The 15,886-nt window shown below is 40.9% G+C and overlaps 1 protein-coding gene across 2 annotated transcripts in view; it reads left to right on the forward strand.

Moving 5' to 3' along the window:
• The window catches only part of pkn2a (protein kinase N2a), a 40,643-nt gene extending 25,068 nt beyond the window's left edge, over positions 1–15,575 (forward strand). For both annotated transcript variants that reach the window (XM_008433352.2, XM_008433351.2), the window contains exons 5-23: positions 396–525; positions 2,114–2,262; positions 2,358–2,571; positions 5,185–5,370; positions 6,238–6,347; positions 6,449–6,592; positions 6,752–6,827; positions 7,861–8,017; positions 8,570–8,696; positions 8,778–8,914; positions 9,065–9,140; positions 9,277–9,368; positions 11,130–11,306; positions 12,055–12,117; positions 12,625–12,701; positions 12,819–12,961; positions 13,035–13,142; positions 13,493–13,573; positions 13,722–15,575. In XM_008433352.2, the coding sequence (XP_008431574.1) occupies positions 396–525; positions 2,114–2,262; positions 2,358–2,571; positions 5,185–5,370; positions 6,238–6,347; positions 6,449–6,592; positions 6,752–6,827; positions 7,861–8,017; positions 8,570–8,696; positions 8,778–8,914; positions 9,065–9,140; positions 9,277–9,368; positions 11,130–11,306; positions 12,055–12,117; positions 12,625–12,701; positions 12,819–12,961; positions 13,035–13,142; positions 13,493–13,573; positions 13,722–13,925 (2,451 nt within the window). In that variant the 3' untranslated portion in view covers positions 13,926–15,575. The remainder of the gene's footprint in view (positions 1–395; positions 526–2,113; positions 2,263–2,357; positions 2,572–5,184; positions 5,371–6,237; positions 6,348–6,448; positions 6,593–6,751; positions 6,828–7,860; positions 8,018–8,569; positions 8,697–8,777; positions 8,915–9,064; positions 9,141–9,276; positions 9,369–11,129; positions 11,307–12,054; positions 12,118–12,624; positions 12,702–12,818; positions 12,962–13,034; positions 13,143–13,492; positions 13,574–13,721) is intronic.
• The last annotated feature ends 311 nt before the right edge of the window (positions 15,576–15,886 follow it).

A 15,886-nucleotide genomic window follows, 5' to 3' on the forward strand; every position in this document is an offset into this window, starting at 1 on the left:
GTGTGTGTGTGTGTGTGTGTGTGTGTGTGTGTGTGTGTGTGTGTGTGTGTGTGTGTGTGTGTGTGTGTGTGTACATGCATGAGAGGAACAGCAAATAGGAGGAACTCCTCAATAGGATTCTGCTTTGTTTGCAGTGAACACAGTTTTCCATGTGGTCAGTTGTACCACAGGTCCAATTAAAGGCACAAGTTGAGGTTGTGGCGAAAAATCTGGTCTCCCTCTGCAGGTGGTCAGATGGTTCATGACGTCAGTAAATAACAGGGCTAGAGGTTGGGAGAGTCAAGGGGGGGCATGTGATGTCCACGCTTTTCCTCAAACCACAAAATATGAATTTAACTCTTGGTCAAGACAAACACTTTCTAATGTAGATTTTCCTTTTTGTTTTTCACCGACAGGACCGCAAATTACTGGCCGCCGCTCAGCAGATGCTGCAAGACAGCAAGACAAAGATCGAGTTCATCAGGATGCAGATCCTGAAGGCCAGTCAGGCCACGGAGCTGAGCTTTGAGAGCAATGACCTGATGGGTGAGCTGCCACACCAGATCACCAACTGTAGTTGTGTAGCCACACAACTACAGTTGATGATCGAGCTACAGATAATTTAGCCTTTTCGCCAATCCTTGGTTGATTTGACACAAGTTTTTACTTATGGAATAGAGCTGTTTCATAATGACCGTGTTTGTTTCATACCTGCTTTTAAAGACGATGATGTAATGATCTGTATTCTGTTGTAGCGAAGTTTGCACTGTTTAAAGTTAGAACTAAAGGAGATAGAAGCACCAGAGTAATGGTGCGCTTCTCCTCCCTCTCCTGTTGCTGCACACCACCAGTGTTTACTTGAAAGTAGGTATAGTTTAGCTCCATCCATCCATTTTTTTACATCCTTGTCCCTAGTGGGATCAGGAGGGGTGCTGGTGACTATCTCCAGCAAGACGTTTCGGGGAAGAGGTGGGGTCACCCTAGACAGGTTGCCAGTCCATTGCAGACAATACAGCTCCAATTTTCTCAATTTTGGGAAATCAGCAATCGGCCGATACTTAATGAGGAATCAATCTTACTTCTAATTTCATCTACCTCAGCAAAGGGCTGAAAATCAACTGCTGTCCTCTTTAACTTTGTGGTGAGAGAGAGAGCTGACTGTTAGCCCCGCCCACCAGGTCACATCTGCATGTGTGCGGTTAACATTATTCAGCGTACTGTCAACTTAGCAACTGTGTAGCTATATTTAGTGACAAAAGCAACAAAAAAATTTGAATCACCAAGTCAGGCTTTTTAAATATCTGTGATTTGTCAGAACACCGCCGTTGTGGCAACTGTACTTGAAAACTTGCAAATTCTTCCTTCTATTTTAGGCCTGTCGTAACAAGTAATAAATCAATTAATTGCATGATAAAGTAAAACAATCTCAATAATTTCCATTTGTATGACCTGTCATTGTTCTCTTTCTCTTTCTATGTCTTCTGCCTTTGGTCTCAACTAGCCCTTTTTTAAGGACAATTTTGTTTGCAGAGACTTCATAATTCATTTTGTTTGTTCTTTCATTATTTTGGATATTTAAAACCCTTTCCAGGTCCAGTGTCATATGTTCATTAGAATTTAAAGATTATTGATCTCTGAGAATGTGTTTTTGCGTTATTATGCCATTACCATTACATTTCTAGAAAATTGTCTCAAAACAACAAAATTATAATTTATTGCAATAACTTCTGGGACAATTTATCGTCAGGCTGAACTTGTTTTCATGACAGACCTACTCTGTTTGTCTGCTTTAATCCAAGCTTCAAAATCAAAATATTTCTAAGTATATGTGAAAAAAAGCATCATTAGAGCTTTAATAATCAGCAACTTTTATTATTTCAAGACTATCTATTGCGTTTTTCTTTGTTTTAAATAAAAGCAGCTTGATTATGTTTATAAAATGTTATGTAAGAACTGTAAAGCATATTTTTACTTTTCCATAAGACATAGAAAAATGGAATATGATGCTATTAAAATTGCTGTATAATAAAACTCTACATATGGGATATGAGTTACGCCTATAAGAGGTTGTTTTGTTGTTTCCATCCTGAAGTTACTATACTAACAGCTGTGTGTTGGTTTGTTCTCTGACTAGCTGACAAGTCCATCATCAGTCCTCTGGACCTGCGGGTGGAGGAGCTGTGTCACCATGCCAGGATAGAGTCTGCAGTGGCAGAGGGAGCCAAGAACGTCATGAAGCTGCTGGGCTCCGGAAAAGTCACAGAAAAGAAAGCTCACTCAGAGGCAAGACTGTTTCAGTGTAAACTAAACCATTCAAAGCAACTATTCTCGACTTGCATACCTGCGTCTTACGGTTTTAATTAACTGCTCTCTTCCAGGCGCAGGCTCGCTTTACCGAGTCCAGCCAGAAGCTGGACCTGTTGCGTTACTCGTTAGAGGAGCGCCTTAGCGAGTTGCCAAAAAACCACCCTCGCAGCAGCGCCATCGTAGAGGAGCTGTCTCTGCTGTCCTCCCCCGCCCTCAGCCCCAGGTCCAGCATCATCTCCACACAGAACCAGTACAGCACCGTCACAAAGCCCGCAGCGCTCACAGGTAACACACACACAGCTCGGCTGCACATCAGAAACCCACAACCATACAGTGATTTGTTAATGCAGATCTTGGATGATAGTGTGACGTCACCCTCCTGACTTGGCTGATGTCGTTCCAGATGGGTTATAAAATGCATGCAACATTACTGTTTACATCAACACAGTGCAATGTTACATTAGCAAACCTGTTAGTCTTGTAAAGCCATGCCCGTATTTAGTGTTTCCTCTCTGCCTGTGCAGACACACCCCTCCACCTGTGTGTCTGACTCGCACACAACCTGGCTGCACTGGGACCTGCCTAGTCAAAACACCTCACAAAAACCAGCTCATGTTTGGGCCAAAGATATATATACATGCATCTTCTTCACAGCATGCTTAATGCAAATATAAGAAAATACAAACCTCTAAAAGCACAATTCAGATTTTGCAATCAAGGTTTTAGAGGTTTGAGATGAACCGTCAGATAAGGCTTCTGCATGTTGGTGTTCCCGCTAAAGCCTGAATATGTCAAATTTTGTTGTCTTGGCCCTTTTATCGCAGCCTGTRGGGTTTTCCCTGTCTGGGAACGAGAATAAAACCTGTTGAATGTGACAGGTAGCCAATCAGAAAGCGCGGTGACGTAAGAACAGAGGGGAATCCCAAACAGCTGACATATTGCGCAACTGAGAGTCCGGTGGATATTGGAGATATGTGGAAATCTTTATTATTATATGTAAAGGTAATTATTATATATTGTGTTTATTCAGTTAAAAATGTTAACTATGAAAAAACATAGTCACAGAGGTTTGGAGAATCGGCCGACAATTCTTAAATCTTGCCGTCTAGACCAGACTTAAGACTCCTCTCATCTCGACCGCAGCCCAAATGCTCTCTGACTCTGGTCGCTATGGTAAAGTTTACATATCCCTTCAAAATAAGATACAGAACATTTTACTTTTGTGAAAATTTTAACTCATGATAATGATTAACGGGAGCCCTGATCTTGTTTCTCTGCAACGAGACGTTCCCATCTGGGAGTGATGAGAAACAATGACACCCGAGGAGTGTTGCTTAAGCACAGGGTGCTTGGTCTCTACGTGGCGAAACAGTTTGAAGCTTCATTGCCTCATTAGCAGCCAGTCGCCGCATGTTACGCAGAGCGGGCTTGTAATGTGAGACTCGCCTACCAGTCCGGGATAAATCCATTCTCATGTCTCTTCTCTGGGCCTTTTCCCCTTCGGAAAGAAACTTTCCAAAGACATCTGATCTTTTTCTTACTCATTTTGTTGCTTGTGGGCTCAATGTTGGCGCGCAAGAAACCGAGAGAATCCGGTTAAAGGATTTTCAAAATAAAAGATCCTCCAGACTCAAATAACACATAAAACGGAAATATTTAATTATTTCTTGCGTGGCCCGGTGCCAATTGGTCCGCGGACCGGTACCGGTCCGTGGACCGGTGGGTGGGCACCACTGCTGTATCGGCTCTGTGTCGGCCGATGGTAAACCTCAGATATCTGAATCGGTATCGGAAGTGAAAGTGGATCAGTACATACATTAAACTATAAAAGAAGTCTTCTGGTTCTGACTACGCAACAGGTTTCTCTGTAGAAGCTGCAGTTAATATTCTACTAATTGTGTGTTTTTTTTTTTTTTATTTGCCTCCTCCATCTTGTGAACTTGTCACAATCCTGTCTGTTTCCTGAATAACTTTAAATATGATCCATAGATGGTGGCGTTTGTTATTACTTCTATAACAATCGCACTGCAGTGTGTCGTCTACTTTCTTCTTCTTTGAATGTGGGTCGCTTTGGAGTTATGAACCATAAACAACAGAACTCTGATTTCAGTCACTTTTAATTAGTTCTATGAACAACCACCAAAAAATAAAAGAGAGGAAAAAGCTGCTGTGTGAAGCGAGGCAAAGTTGGAACAATGACGCATAGCAACAGTTACTCTCGGTATCACTAAATAACCTTGGAGGAATCTTTTTGAATTAGGTGAGAAAATGAACAGGAGTGTTTAATTATTTTACATAAAGTAATCCATAAATATTATGCTTCATGGTGAGGAATAACATGCAGCGTGCTTCATGTTTCCTTGCAGTAGAAGATAATCTCAAGCTTGCACTAAATTGGATTAGCCATCCTGCTTTCCTCAGGCACAGCTATCTATCAATCAGATGTGTATTGACTGATAGAACAAAGTTAGATTTAATACAGTTTGTTACAGTAATCATCTGTCTGAGGATGAGTGGGCTTCTCTTTAAAGCTGATGCTGATGCATATAAATGTGGGATTTATTTAATTCTGCTGAGGTATCAGGCTTTGGCTGGATTAAGCTTCCATAAGCAGGCCTTAAAACTAAAACTGAGATTCAGTTAGACCTCATAGGTCTGGTGTGTGTTTTATTTTATTTTAGTCAACAGTCGCTCATAGAGTCAGCTTGTTGGCTTCCTCTAATAAAATATAATTACTACTTGTTGTTGTGAATCGGTCGAACCTGAATGTCATACTAGTCTACGTGCAAGACTAGACTAGTCAAACTCATTAAACGAGTCATATTTGCATTTCTGCTGCTGCTGCAGTATAAAAAGCAACCTTCCACACACTGACTGGTTTGTTACTTTTGTTCTCAGGCACATTAGATGTCAGACTCATGGGCTGCCAGGATCTTCTGGAAAATGTCCCCGGCCGTTCCAAGGCGGCCCCCAGCCCGCTGCCTGGCTGGAGCCCCAGCGAGACGCGCTCATCCTTCATTAGCCGAGCCAACAGGAACCGAGGCGTGAGCTCCAGGAACCTCACAAAGAGCGAGGAGCTCTCCAGTAAGTACACCTCACATCCCTCTGACTCTGTTGGGATGGAAACTGAAGAACCAGGGGAGCTTTCTGGGGCCATTCTCGCACATTTTCACAAGAGGTTTCTTGACTTCTGGTTCCCTTTTTATCTACAAGGCTGGTTTTTATGTGCACTTCTAGTAAATGTTTGAAACCTGGTTTGTTTATGCTGATTATGTCCCCAAACGCTGAGTGAGTCCAGCAGGTGTACAACATATCACCAATCCCAGATTTGTTTTATAGTGTTTTAAAGCTGCAGCATGTAAGTTTTATTAAAAATGTTGTGTTTTACATATTTGTTGAAACTGTCACTAATGTGGCAGTAGAATATAAGACAGATAACCTGTGAAAGATGGAGCTTCTTCGCCTCGTCCTTTTGCTACTATTGCTATCTGCAGAAATGTGCAGATCGCAATAGTTGGCCAGAAACAACCAATCAGATGGTGATAAGCCACAGTCTAAGCACCATCAGTCAACCTTGTGTGTGCTACTGAATGTGCTAACACACAGACACACAAAAATGTTCCAGGGTAAATGAATGTTCTGAGAAATGAATGTGTGTGGTTAACAATAATCACCCCATGGTTGCATATTTAGCAACTTTATTGCAATATTTAGTGACTTTTCAGACAAAAGTAACTATGTCGGCTAAAATCAGCAGGTCAGGCTTTTTAAAGATTGATAATCGGTGCACCCCTAGTAAAACACCTTATAAGTATTCTAAAAAAAAAGTCAGATTATTTACAAAGAAAATGATATTAAGCAGTTTGTATAATGAGTTAATAATACACCCAAAAGAAATGTCAACTGTGGTCTTATTAGAAACAACCTGACAGCTCAGTGTGTTTTCTCCAGATGAGATCAGCGCCGTCCTGAAGCTGGACAACACGGTGGTCGGACAGACGAGCTGGAAGCCCGTCAGCAACCAGGCCTGGGACCAGAAGTTTACACTGGAGCTGGATCGGGTAACACACATCTGCCTTTGATCTCCACCTGCGCTGCCTGCTGGGCCGTTCTGCTCCAAGTAAATGTTTGCTGCTGCTGCTGACCCGGTTCTGTCCTGCAGTCTCGAGAGTTGGAGATCTCTGTGTACTGGCGGGACTGGCGTTCCCTCTGCGCTGTCAAGTTCCTGAGGCTGGAGGACTTCCTGGACAACCAGCGTCATGGAATGTGTCTGTACCTGGAGCCACAGGGGATGCTGTTTGCTGAGGTAGGTCCAGCCACACTCACCAAGTATTTCAAGCCCATAAAAGGATGATCAGTGTTTCTATATTCATAATTTGCAGTAGGAATAACACAGCTTTGGTGTCACAGTGAATGTATGTTTTTTTTTTAGCTATTCTATTTTTTTCTCTCTTTTTTTTTTTAGGTAACATTTTTCAACCCTGTTATTGAGAGAAGACCAAAGCTGCAAAGACAAAAAAAGATTTTCTCTAAACAACAAGGTGAGGTGTTGCTACTTCATCAGTGTTTTACGGTGGACTGTGGTGGAAGTTTGATTTTATTTTTATTGAATGATGCTACATGAAATACTAAAGCTATACAAAGCCAATTATCTTATTTAGCTTAACTTATTAAAATTGACCCTCCCAAGGAGACGGGGTCAATTAGACCCTACTTGTTTTTAAGTCTGTGAACGGTCAAGCGGGGTTGCATTGACTAGTACAACATGCTTCTACATGTTTTTGTGTGTGTGGTTTCAGGTACTATATTAGAATTAGAATATTAGAGTGACAAACAAAAACGAAAGCAGAAGAAATTTTTAGGAGGGCAAATACTTCTTCACAGCACTGTACACAAGTATTGTTTTTGTTTTTTTCAGGGTGATAAGTCGGGCTCCAGGTTTGAAACTGGTTGTTGAGACCCTGATTACATCTCTTAGACCGATTGGGAACATTGTTCTCATCTGCTGTGCATTTTTCATCGTGTTTGGTCTGACTGGACAAGCCTAGCGCTTCCTCGCTGTCCAACTGTAACATTTGCTGAATGACACACTAAGACCGCAGGAGAGTTAAAAAAAGCATTTTTGTTTTTGTTTTTAGGTATTAAAATAAGACCTAAAAACTAAAGGAATGAACATAATTTTTCAATGGAACATAAAATCTTTCTAATAAAATTCCTTTAAAAAAAAACACATACTTTGCAGCCGAAGAACATTTATTTTTTTAAAAAATAATTTTTCTTTATATTGTTGTTACTCTTTGTGAAAATGTTTTGCTTATATTACATGAAAACAAGCAGCATTTTTTTATTACTGTTGGAGTTTAAAACACTAATATGTTAGTGTTTTTGACCAAAGTTAATAAGAGCCGCACACTGCAGAGCCCTCATTTAGAGAAATGAAACCGCCTCACTTAAAATATATGTATTTTTAAATCAACTGATCTGAAATGTTGTTTTCTTTTAGCCTTTGATTCACACAGCCCATGCTTTCCGTCATATTTCTCGCTTTGTTTCCCTCTCATTTGTTCTCATCAGGTAAGACCTTCCCACGAGCCCCCCAGATGAACATCAACATCGCCACCTGGGGGCGGCTGGTGAGAAGAGCCATACCCAATCTCAGCACTAACTCTTTCAGCCCCCAAACTCCTGAGATGGGTCATGGCAGCATTCCTGGTTCCCCCACACCCAGCAGGTGAACCAGCACATCATTCTGGGCTGTATATGGTGCTTTTGGACTGTTTTTTCTTTTGCTTGGGGGCGAGAAGTCAAGTTTATGCACAAAGATGTCAATCTGTATTTTAAAACTTGGTCAAATATTCTTTAGTGTATGTATTTTTTGAAGTTACCAGCACACTTCTGGTATAATGGTCTGTGTGTGTCTGAGCATTCTGGCCGATCACCAATCTTTAAAACCAATTTAGGCTGATACCAAATTTTCTTTTTTCTTTTTTGAAAAATCTCTTCATAGAGCTACAAAGTTGCTAAGTTGCCAGCAATGGTTGACGACCTGGTGGACAGGGCTAATAGTCAGCTCTCTCACATAGCAGAAAGAAGAAGAGGACAGTGTCTGATTTTCAGATTGCTGATCACTGATCTAACAAAATAAAGGAAGTTGGGTCAGATTTATTGGTGTACTACTTCTATCTAACTGTGACTATAAGGTGAAGCTGAATAATTTGAGGGTTCTTCTGTTGTCTCTTAAAAGATGTAAAATAAAACTCCCCCTCCTCTGCTCCACTCACAGCGATCCACTGGTGACCAAGCTGGATTTCGACAAAGAACCCACACCAGGACCCAAACACTACGCAGCATCTGATGATGTCAGAGAACCACCTGCACAGAACAAGATGCCCAACAAGCAGGAAGTGGAGGTGGGATTCTGCCACAGGAGCAGCACGGTGTCTGTGATGACGCCCCACCCAACACATGTCATTACCTGTGTGTGTCTGCAGGATGCACTGAGTGAATTCAACTTCCTGAACAAGAGAATCAGCACAGTTCTGGAACCAGACGCTGACGGGGTTCTGGAGCCAGAGTTCCAGCATCCCAACCTGGAGCTCACTTCCATCCAGAAGGACTCAGAGATAAGGTAGGACCGAATGGTCTTTGTCTTTGTCAGACTCTCACAATTTTACTCTTTTTGATTCTACATCTGTGACACATCCACTGGTTTTTATTTGTGTAAATGCTGCCCCCTGGCATCTCTAGCCAACATTGCATCCATTTATCTCTCCTCAAGGGAAGAAGAGCAGTTCCACTTCAGTCTCCAAGATTTTAAATGTGTGGCGGTTCTTGGACGTGGTCACTTTGGAAAGGTAAGTTCTTCTGGGTGTTTTCTCACAGGCAGACTCCTTTCAAACATTATTTTCTCCCAGATCGCCATATTTGGCTCATGCCTTTCCGATAGATTTAAATAAGCTCACCGATTTCCTAATCATTTTTGTTCTGCAGGTGCTGTTATCAGAATATAAAAGCACGGGCGAGATGTTTGCCATTAAAGCTTTGAAGAAAGGAGACATTGTGGCTCGAGATGAGGTGGACAGGTAAGCAGTTCTAACTGTCCTCAGACTGGACGTGCGCACTAAGCATAATGCCAGACTCTCAAAGGTTAAGGATTCTTGTCACAACCTGTGAATGAATCAGTCAATTTGATTTGTATATCACATTTCGGCAACAAGGCCATTCAAAGTGCTTTACGTCATAAAAACATCAGACAGACACCAACTTGAAAACAAACAATACATTTTGTCAGGAATAACACAGTCATCAAAAACAGTCATGTACATCATATGTTGGTGTATGAACTCACTTCCCAGATTTTTAAGCCAACAGTCAAACTTAGACTGTTTATCAAAATCTAGACAGAACACTCCTGCTTCTTTTTAATACTGGCTCTACTTTGATTAGTTTTTTTTTATTATTGTGATTATTAAACAATTTTGACTCATCCTTAAGGCTCATCTTTAAATATTGGCGTTTTTACAAATAGAATAATTGTTTAATCAATCTCAAATTGTGGTATAAAAATGGCACACTTAAATGTTTTATTCTAAGTGTAAAATAATTCAGCTGAACTCTAATATGTAACGTTTTGTAACTAGAGATGTTGAAATGAAATCTCAACTACTTCAAAATTCTGAACTGGCCCTTTAAATGAGTGCCAAATGGCAGGCGCCTCAGACATACTTTGTCGTTTTATCGTCTATACCAGTGTTTCTCGACCTTTTTCGGGCCAGCGCTCCCCTGGCCTTTATCCAGGTCCCTTACCGCCCCCCACCAAAGAATTTGTAGGCTACTTTGCACTGACCATTATTTTATAATTAATATTACTATCACTATTGTAGATGTTTTGATTTTTATACTTGTTTCTGTATTTATCATCAAAAATAATTTCCCAGAGAACAAAAAAGTCAAGGGAATAGAAATTATTTTCACAGGTGTCTATGAAAAATGCAATGAACATTCAAGTTAAAATCTGTAGGCCTAACAGCAGCCAATCAGAGTGGAAAAAATATTCTTATTTTGTGCCATTTTCTAGTTATTAAATATTCCACAAAATGACCAGATAAAAGATGTACAACATGCCAGTTTAAACTTTTATCTATTTGCAAAACGACTGAGCTCTGCAACATTAAAACATGGATAGAACTGTAACTACATTAATCATAGCTCTTCTTCTCTCTAGTTCGTCGCTCTGTTTTATGTCCTGCTTCTCCTGTTTCAGAGTTTTGCGCAATGTGCGCGTCTTTTTTTTTTAAGTCACTTTTTTTTTAAGTCGGTGTTAACGCTATAAAATGAACGCTCTCTATCGTGGTATCACCCATGGAGGGATTTCTTTATTTAAATGGGTTCATTTTTCAGAGGGATACACAGTGAGGGTGTCTTGATTTTAGCTACCAGTAGCAGGAGAACGGAGCTGCGCCAAGAAGCTAACAGAAGCTAACAAACACTGAATAGAAGAAGAGCTGCTATCGATACAGTTGCAGCCAAGCATGATTTAATGTTACACAATACAGTTTTAACAAGTTGCTCAAAGTCTAAACTGGCGTTGTTGTGCATATAAGGTGTAAAGTTTACCTTCGACCAAACGCCCCCCAGAGGCATCCCAGCGCCCCCCTTTTGTAAAAATGTCCTCCAGCGCCCCCTGCCATCCTYTGAACGCCCCCTGGGGGGCGGTACCGCCCACGTTGAGAACCGCTAGTCTATACAAACACACAAGACTAGCATCATGCTTGTCCTCATGCTAACTCCATTGAAGTCCTGCCTGTTGCTGGAGTCCAGCTGTCTCTGTCTCTGCCTTCCAGTCTGATGTGTGAGAAGAGGATTTTTGAGACGGTCAACAGCGTCCGCCACCCCTTCCTGGTCAACTTGTTTGCGTGCTTCCAGACGTCGGAGCACGTCTGCTTTGTGATGGAGTACGCAGCGGGAGGCGACCTGATGATGCACATCCACGCCGACGTGTTCTCTGAGCCCCGGGCAGTGTGAGTGGCGCTGCAGCTTCCTGTTGGTCACACACACATTCTGAGCGCCGCTGGTGACATTTTTAGTATTGAGCTGAATTGACTGAAAATGTTCTTTTTTTTAAACAGACATAAATACACTGAGTTACAAATTAATCTGATAACTCTGCACCTGTACCAACACTTAATGCAGCAACAGCTTCACAAGCTCGGTCAAATATGTAAAACAACTTTCTGTCAGTGCAGTTAGAAGTAGAACAGTCAATGTAAAAATAAATAATAAAGAGACTGAAACTGACAAAAACAGGTTGACTACCTTGTTCAAACGTATAAAAAAATAAACTGCAGCAAACCTTCTTTAAAAGGTTCAGAAAGTGAAATTAGGAATTCTAAATATAATTTAACAATCTATGTTAAAGCATGATGTTGCTCAGAGCATAGCACAGACTAAATAGATCTGCCCTTATGTATTGGGAACATTGTCACGCATACCGATCTAGAATTTGTTTCAGTATTATCCCGGAAATGGGATAATATCGGTATCCCGTCAGTGTCCAGGAGCAGGTAGTCCAGCTCCTGGACACTGTATCCCGTCTCCAAGTTTCAGATGTTAATATCTAGCTTTCATCCAGCTTGTGGAGTTTCCCCATCACCATCACAACCACAACTAGTGTGAAAACCATTTGATTTGATGCTCAAACTATTTTCTCTGTTTCTGTGCTCTCCTCGGTGACGGCCATGTTCTTATTGCCATTCTGTCCTCTTGCAGATTTTATGCAGCATGTGTCGTTCTGGGATTACAGTTTTTACACGACCACAAGATAGTGTACAGGTATGTTCCTCTGGATGCTGAATGCTCAGTCAAACGTTGATCTCTGGGAAACAAATCCAAGGGATTTTTTAACTCGTTTATAGTGAAATGACACTTTATCACAAAATCAATAACAACTTCTAGGGTTGATGGTTCAGTTCCACATAGGAAAACTGAAGTAGGTCATGCTAGTTTTTAAACACATATATATGTGACCTTTCACTTCTCGTCTCATTTTTTTTTAAATCTTAAAAACTGGCTCTTTGAAAGCCAAAAATGTCAGATTTAGTAAAACATATAGATCTTAAGGTGATTTATGTATTTTTTGTTCTGTAGTTTTATTTAGTGTTTTTTTTTTTATCCTTTTGCCAACAGGAATAGAGATGGAAATGAGCCACCTCATGTATTTACATGTACACATGTTCACTAATATGTTTTTAAAAATAAACTTGAACTCTGGAATCTTATGAAAACTATATATATATATATATATATATATATATAACGGGAGGTGTGTGTGATCCTCAGAGACCTGAAGCTGGACAACCTGCTCCTGGACACAGAGGGATACGTGAAGATTGCTGACTTTGGCCTTTGCAAAGAAGGTAAGATGACCGATTGAATGAACACTACTTCAATAAAATGCTCCTGCTTGATCCGGTCCGGTCAGCAGAGTGCGCTGTGAAGCGGCGTTGGTTCTGATCAGTGCGTCCTGTTCTCAGGAATGGGCTTCAGGGATCGCACCAGCACCTTCTGCGGCACGCCGGAGTTCCTGGCCCCAGAGGTTTTAACGGAGACGTCGTACACCCGCGCCGTGGACTGGTGGGGGCTGGGCGTGCTCATCTTCGAGATGCTGGTGGGAGAGGTGAGCTGCCGTCTCCGGGTGGATTACTGTGAGCAAGGCAGGGCTTCCTGTAACCGTCCATGTTTGTGTCCAGTCACCGTTTCCCGGCGATGACGAGGAGGAGGTGTTCGACAGCATCGTGAACGACGAAGTCCGCTACCCACGCTTCCTCTCCACCGAGGCCATCTCCATCATGAGGAGGGTGTGTGTCAGGATGAGTCCACACTAATGAGTCGCATTAATCTGTGTCCCAGTATAACACACCGAGGTCAGCGGTTGGAACCTGATAAAATGTCAAAAGGTTCAGGAAGTATCAATGTTTTTGAAAGGCACTGAAAAATCATAAATCTAGACGCCCTCTAGTGGCTACTGAGAGAATTGAGTACAGTGTCTGAACCAAATCGTTTCCCCCCTGATACAATGTTTTATAACTAGCTCTAATAAAAATCCTTAAAATAATTTTAAAATCCAAATAAAATCCATCATATACATTAAGTTAAGCTGATATATTTTTTGAGGTGTTTCAATGAGTCATGTTTTCTTTCTTCACAGCTCTTGAGGAGGAGCCCGGAGCGCCGTCTGGGAGCAGGAGAAAGAGATGCAGAGGAAGTTAAGAAACATCTATTCTTCAGGGTAAGAGGGGAAGAAAAACCCAGGCGTTCTTTATTAAAATGATGCTTAACCAGAATGCTAACTGCAGTGTGTGTGTGTGTGTGTGTGTGTGTGTGTGTGTGTGTGTGTGTGTGTGTGTGTGTGTGTGCGCGTGCGTGCGCGTCGGTAGAACTTGGACTGGGACGGCTTGCTGGCCAAGAAGGTGAAGCCGCCGTTCGTACCGACCATCCAGGGCACCAACGATGTCAGCAACTTCGACGATGAATTTACCTCAGAGGCTCCGATTTTAACCCCCCCCAGAGAACCCCGAGTCCTGAGCTCCGAGGAGCAGAACCTATTTTCTGACTTTGATTACATCGCTGACTGGTGTTAGCTTCACCTTCAAAGACACAAACACACACACACACTGTGAACTAAACAGCTCGGCGATGACTAGAGCTCACCTTTTATAAACAATCCTTCCTTACTTCCTTTCTTCCTCCCTGCCCAAAATGTTGAGAGAACAAACTGTGCCATTGAGAAGAAAATCTAGATGACCTCTACAAGGACCTCAGATGTTGTTTGTTTTTTTTAATCCACGAGATTGTTGTTTTTTTTTTTTATTGAATGGAATTGTGTTGGATGGAAGGTGTAGGGAGATCCTGCACAGATTGCTGCCGTGTCCGTTGACTGACCACTGAGAATGTTTTCCATACGGACTGTGAAGACGGCACCATTACAATCACATTATTCAGTGTTGCTGTCTTCAGATTTAAAAAAAAGAAACAAAAAAAACATGTACAGATTATATTCAGTCACATATTTGATGTGTTGTTTTATGTGCTCTTGTAAATCCCTCAGCTTGGATCATATCTGGACCTGGTGTTCAGTGAAGGCTTGGTCACTGAACGGTCAGCTACAGCTAACATCTTGACTACTACAGCAGCTTCCTGACTTGAAAAAAAAAAAAGGTTTCCCCTCTGGCGAGCAGTTCAACCAGTCACTTCTAGAGAAAAAATCCAAGATGTCCTTTTTTAAAATGCTTTAAAATAGACTAGATGGAAGCATGACATTTCAATGCCCACAAGGTTACAACAGCATAGTGGGGCCATTGTAGATAGGAAAAAAGAAATTTTTAGATTATCTCAGAATTTTTCTTGTCAAAGCGTCTTGTTTCTGAGTTTGAGAAGTCAAACATTTTCTAGGAAAAAACCCCCACAATTTTGAGATTAATTTCAGAATTTTTCTAGAAGACATTTTTTTAGTTTCAAAAGTCAAAACTTTAAGAAATTAATCTCAAAATTTGAGCAAATGTTAGAAATTTCTTGAGATTAAAAAGTCAAATTGTTTTTCTAGAACATTTCTAATTAATCAAAAAAAGAAAAAGATTTTTTTTTTTGACAGAAACTTCTTTTTCTCTACAATAACCCTAATGTGTCCTGTTGGTGGCATCAGCGCAGCTATGGAAATCGAGCTGAACTCAACCCTTAGCTGCTAAAATGTTTTCTTGTCCCCAGCCAGTTGTGATGGACAGAACTTTGACTAAAGATACCTCAGTAAAATCAGCACACCAAAACTGACGAGTTTATTTTCATTTTTCAGGTAAGACACTACATCTAGTTTTTAATGTTAAAACGCCATTAAAGCACGTGCTTCCTCCTTAAATCTGATTGGATGTTTCCAGCTGACTTCCTGTCGGTGTGCATGTTAAATATGACTGATTCAATATTTCAGACCTGCTTATGAATCACTACAGAGGGGCAGGGGGTATATTATATGCATACTGTATGTACACAGGTAAGCTGAAAGCACTAATTTTATCAATAGTTTATCTACATTTCTTAATTATGGAAATAGAATGTACAAAGTGGTTTTTTATGTGCTTGTGCATGTTGTTTCCAGAACAGATATAAACTGAATGGATGGTACAAATTACCCAAATCACAACTGTTCTCATTCATCCTGGTGTATAATGTTAAGAAAAGGCATCTTTGCAGTCACTGTTACCTATCAAGAATGCACAGATTAAACATTTGTAATATTGGCTCATTTTTATCTCACTGCTGAAACATCCTGGCTTAATGTAGCTACTGAAATACAGTAGGCTCCATCTAATGCAAGTCAAATTTAAGATTGAAAAAACTACCGTACATATAATTTACAATCAGCTGATTGTAAATGTTTTTTTAACAAGCAAGCTCGTATTAGGTTAATAATCAAGTTGCAAAATGTTTTCACACAGCTGATTTCATCTGTGTGACGTCTCATACCTTCCTACAGCCAGCTGACTAGCAGTGTGCAGCAACATGTGAAGGTTTTAATTCAAACCATGAGCTGATTAATTGAAAATGTTTT

The sequence above is a fragment of the Poecilia reticulata genome, linkage group LG17 (genome assembly GCF_000633615.1).
Source record: "Poecilia reticulata strain Guanapo linkage group LG17, Guppy_female_1.0+MT, whole genome shotgun sequence".
Classification (NCBI taxonomy): domain Eukaryota; kingdom Metazoa; phylum Chordata; class Actinopteri; order Cyprinodontiformes; family Poeciliidae; genus Poecilia; species Poecilia reticulata.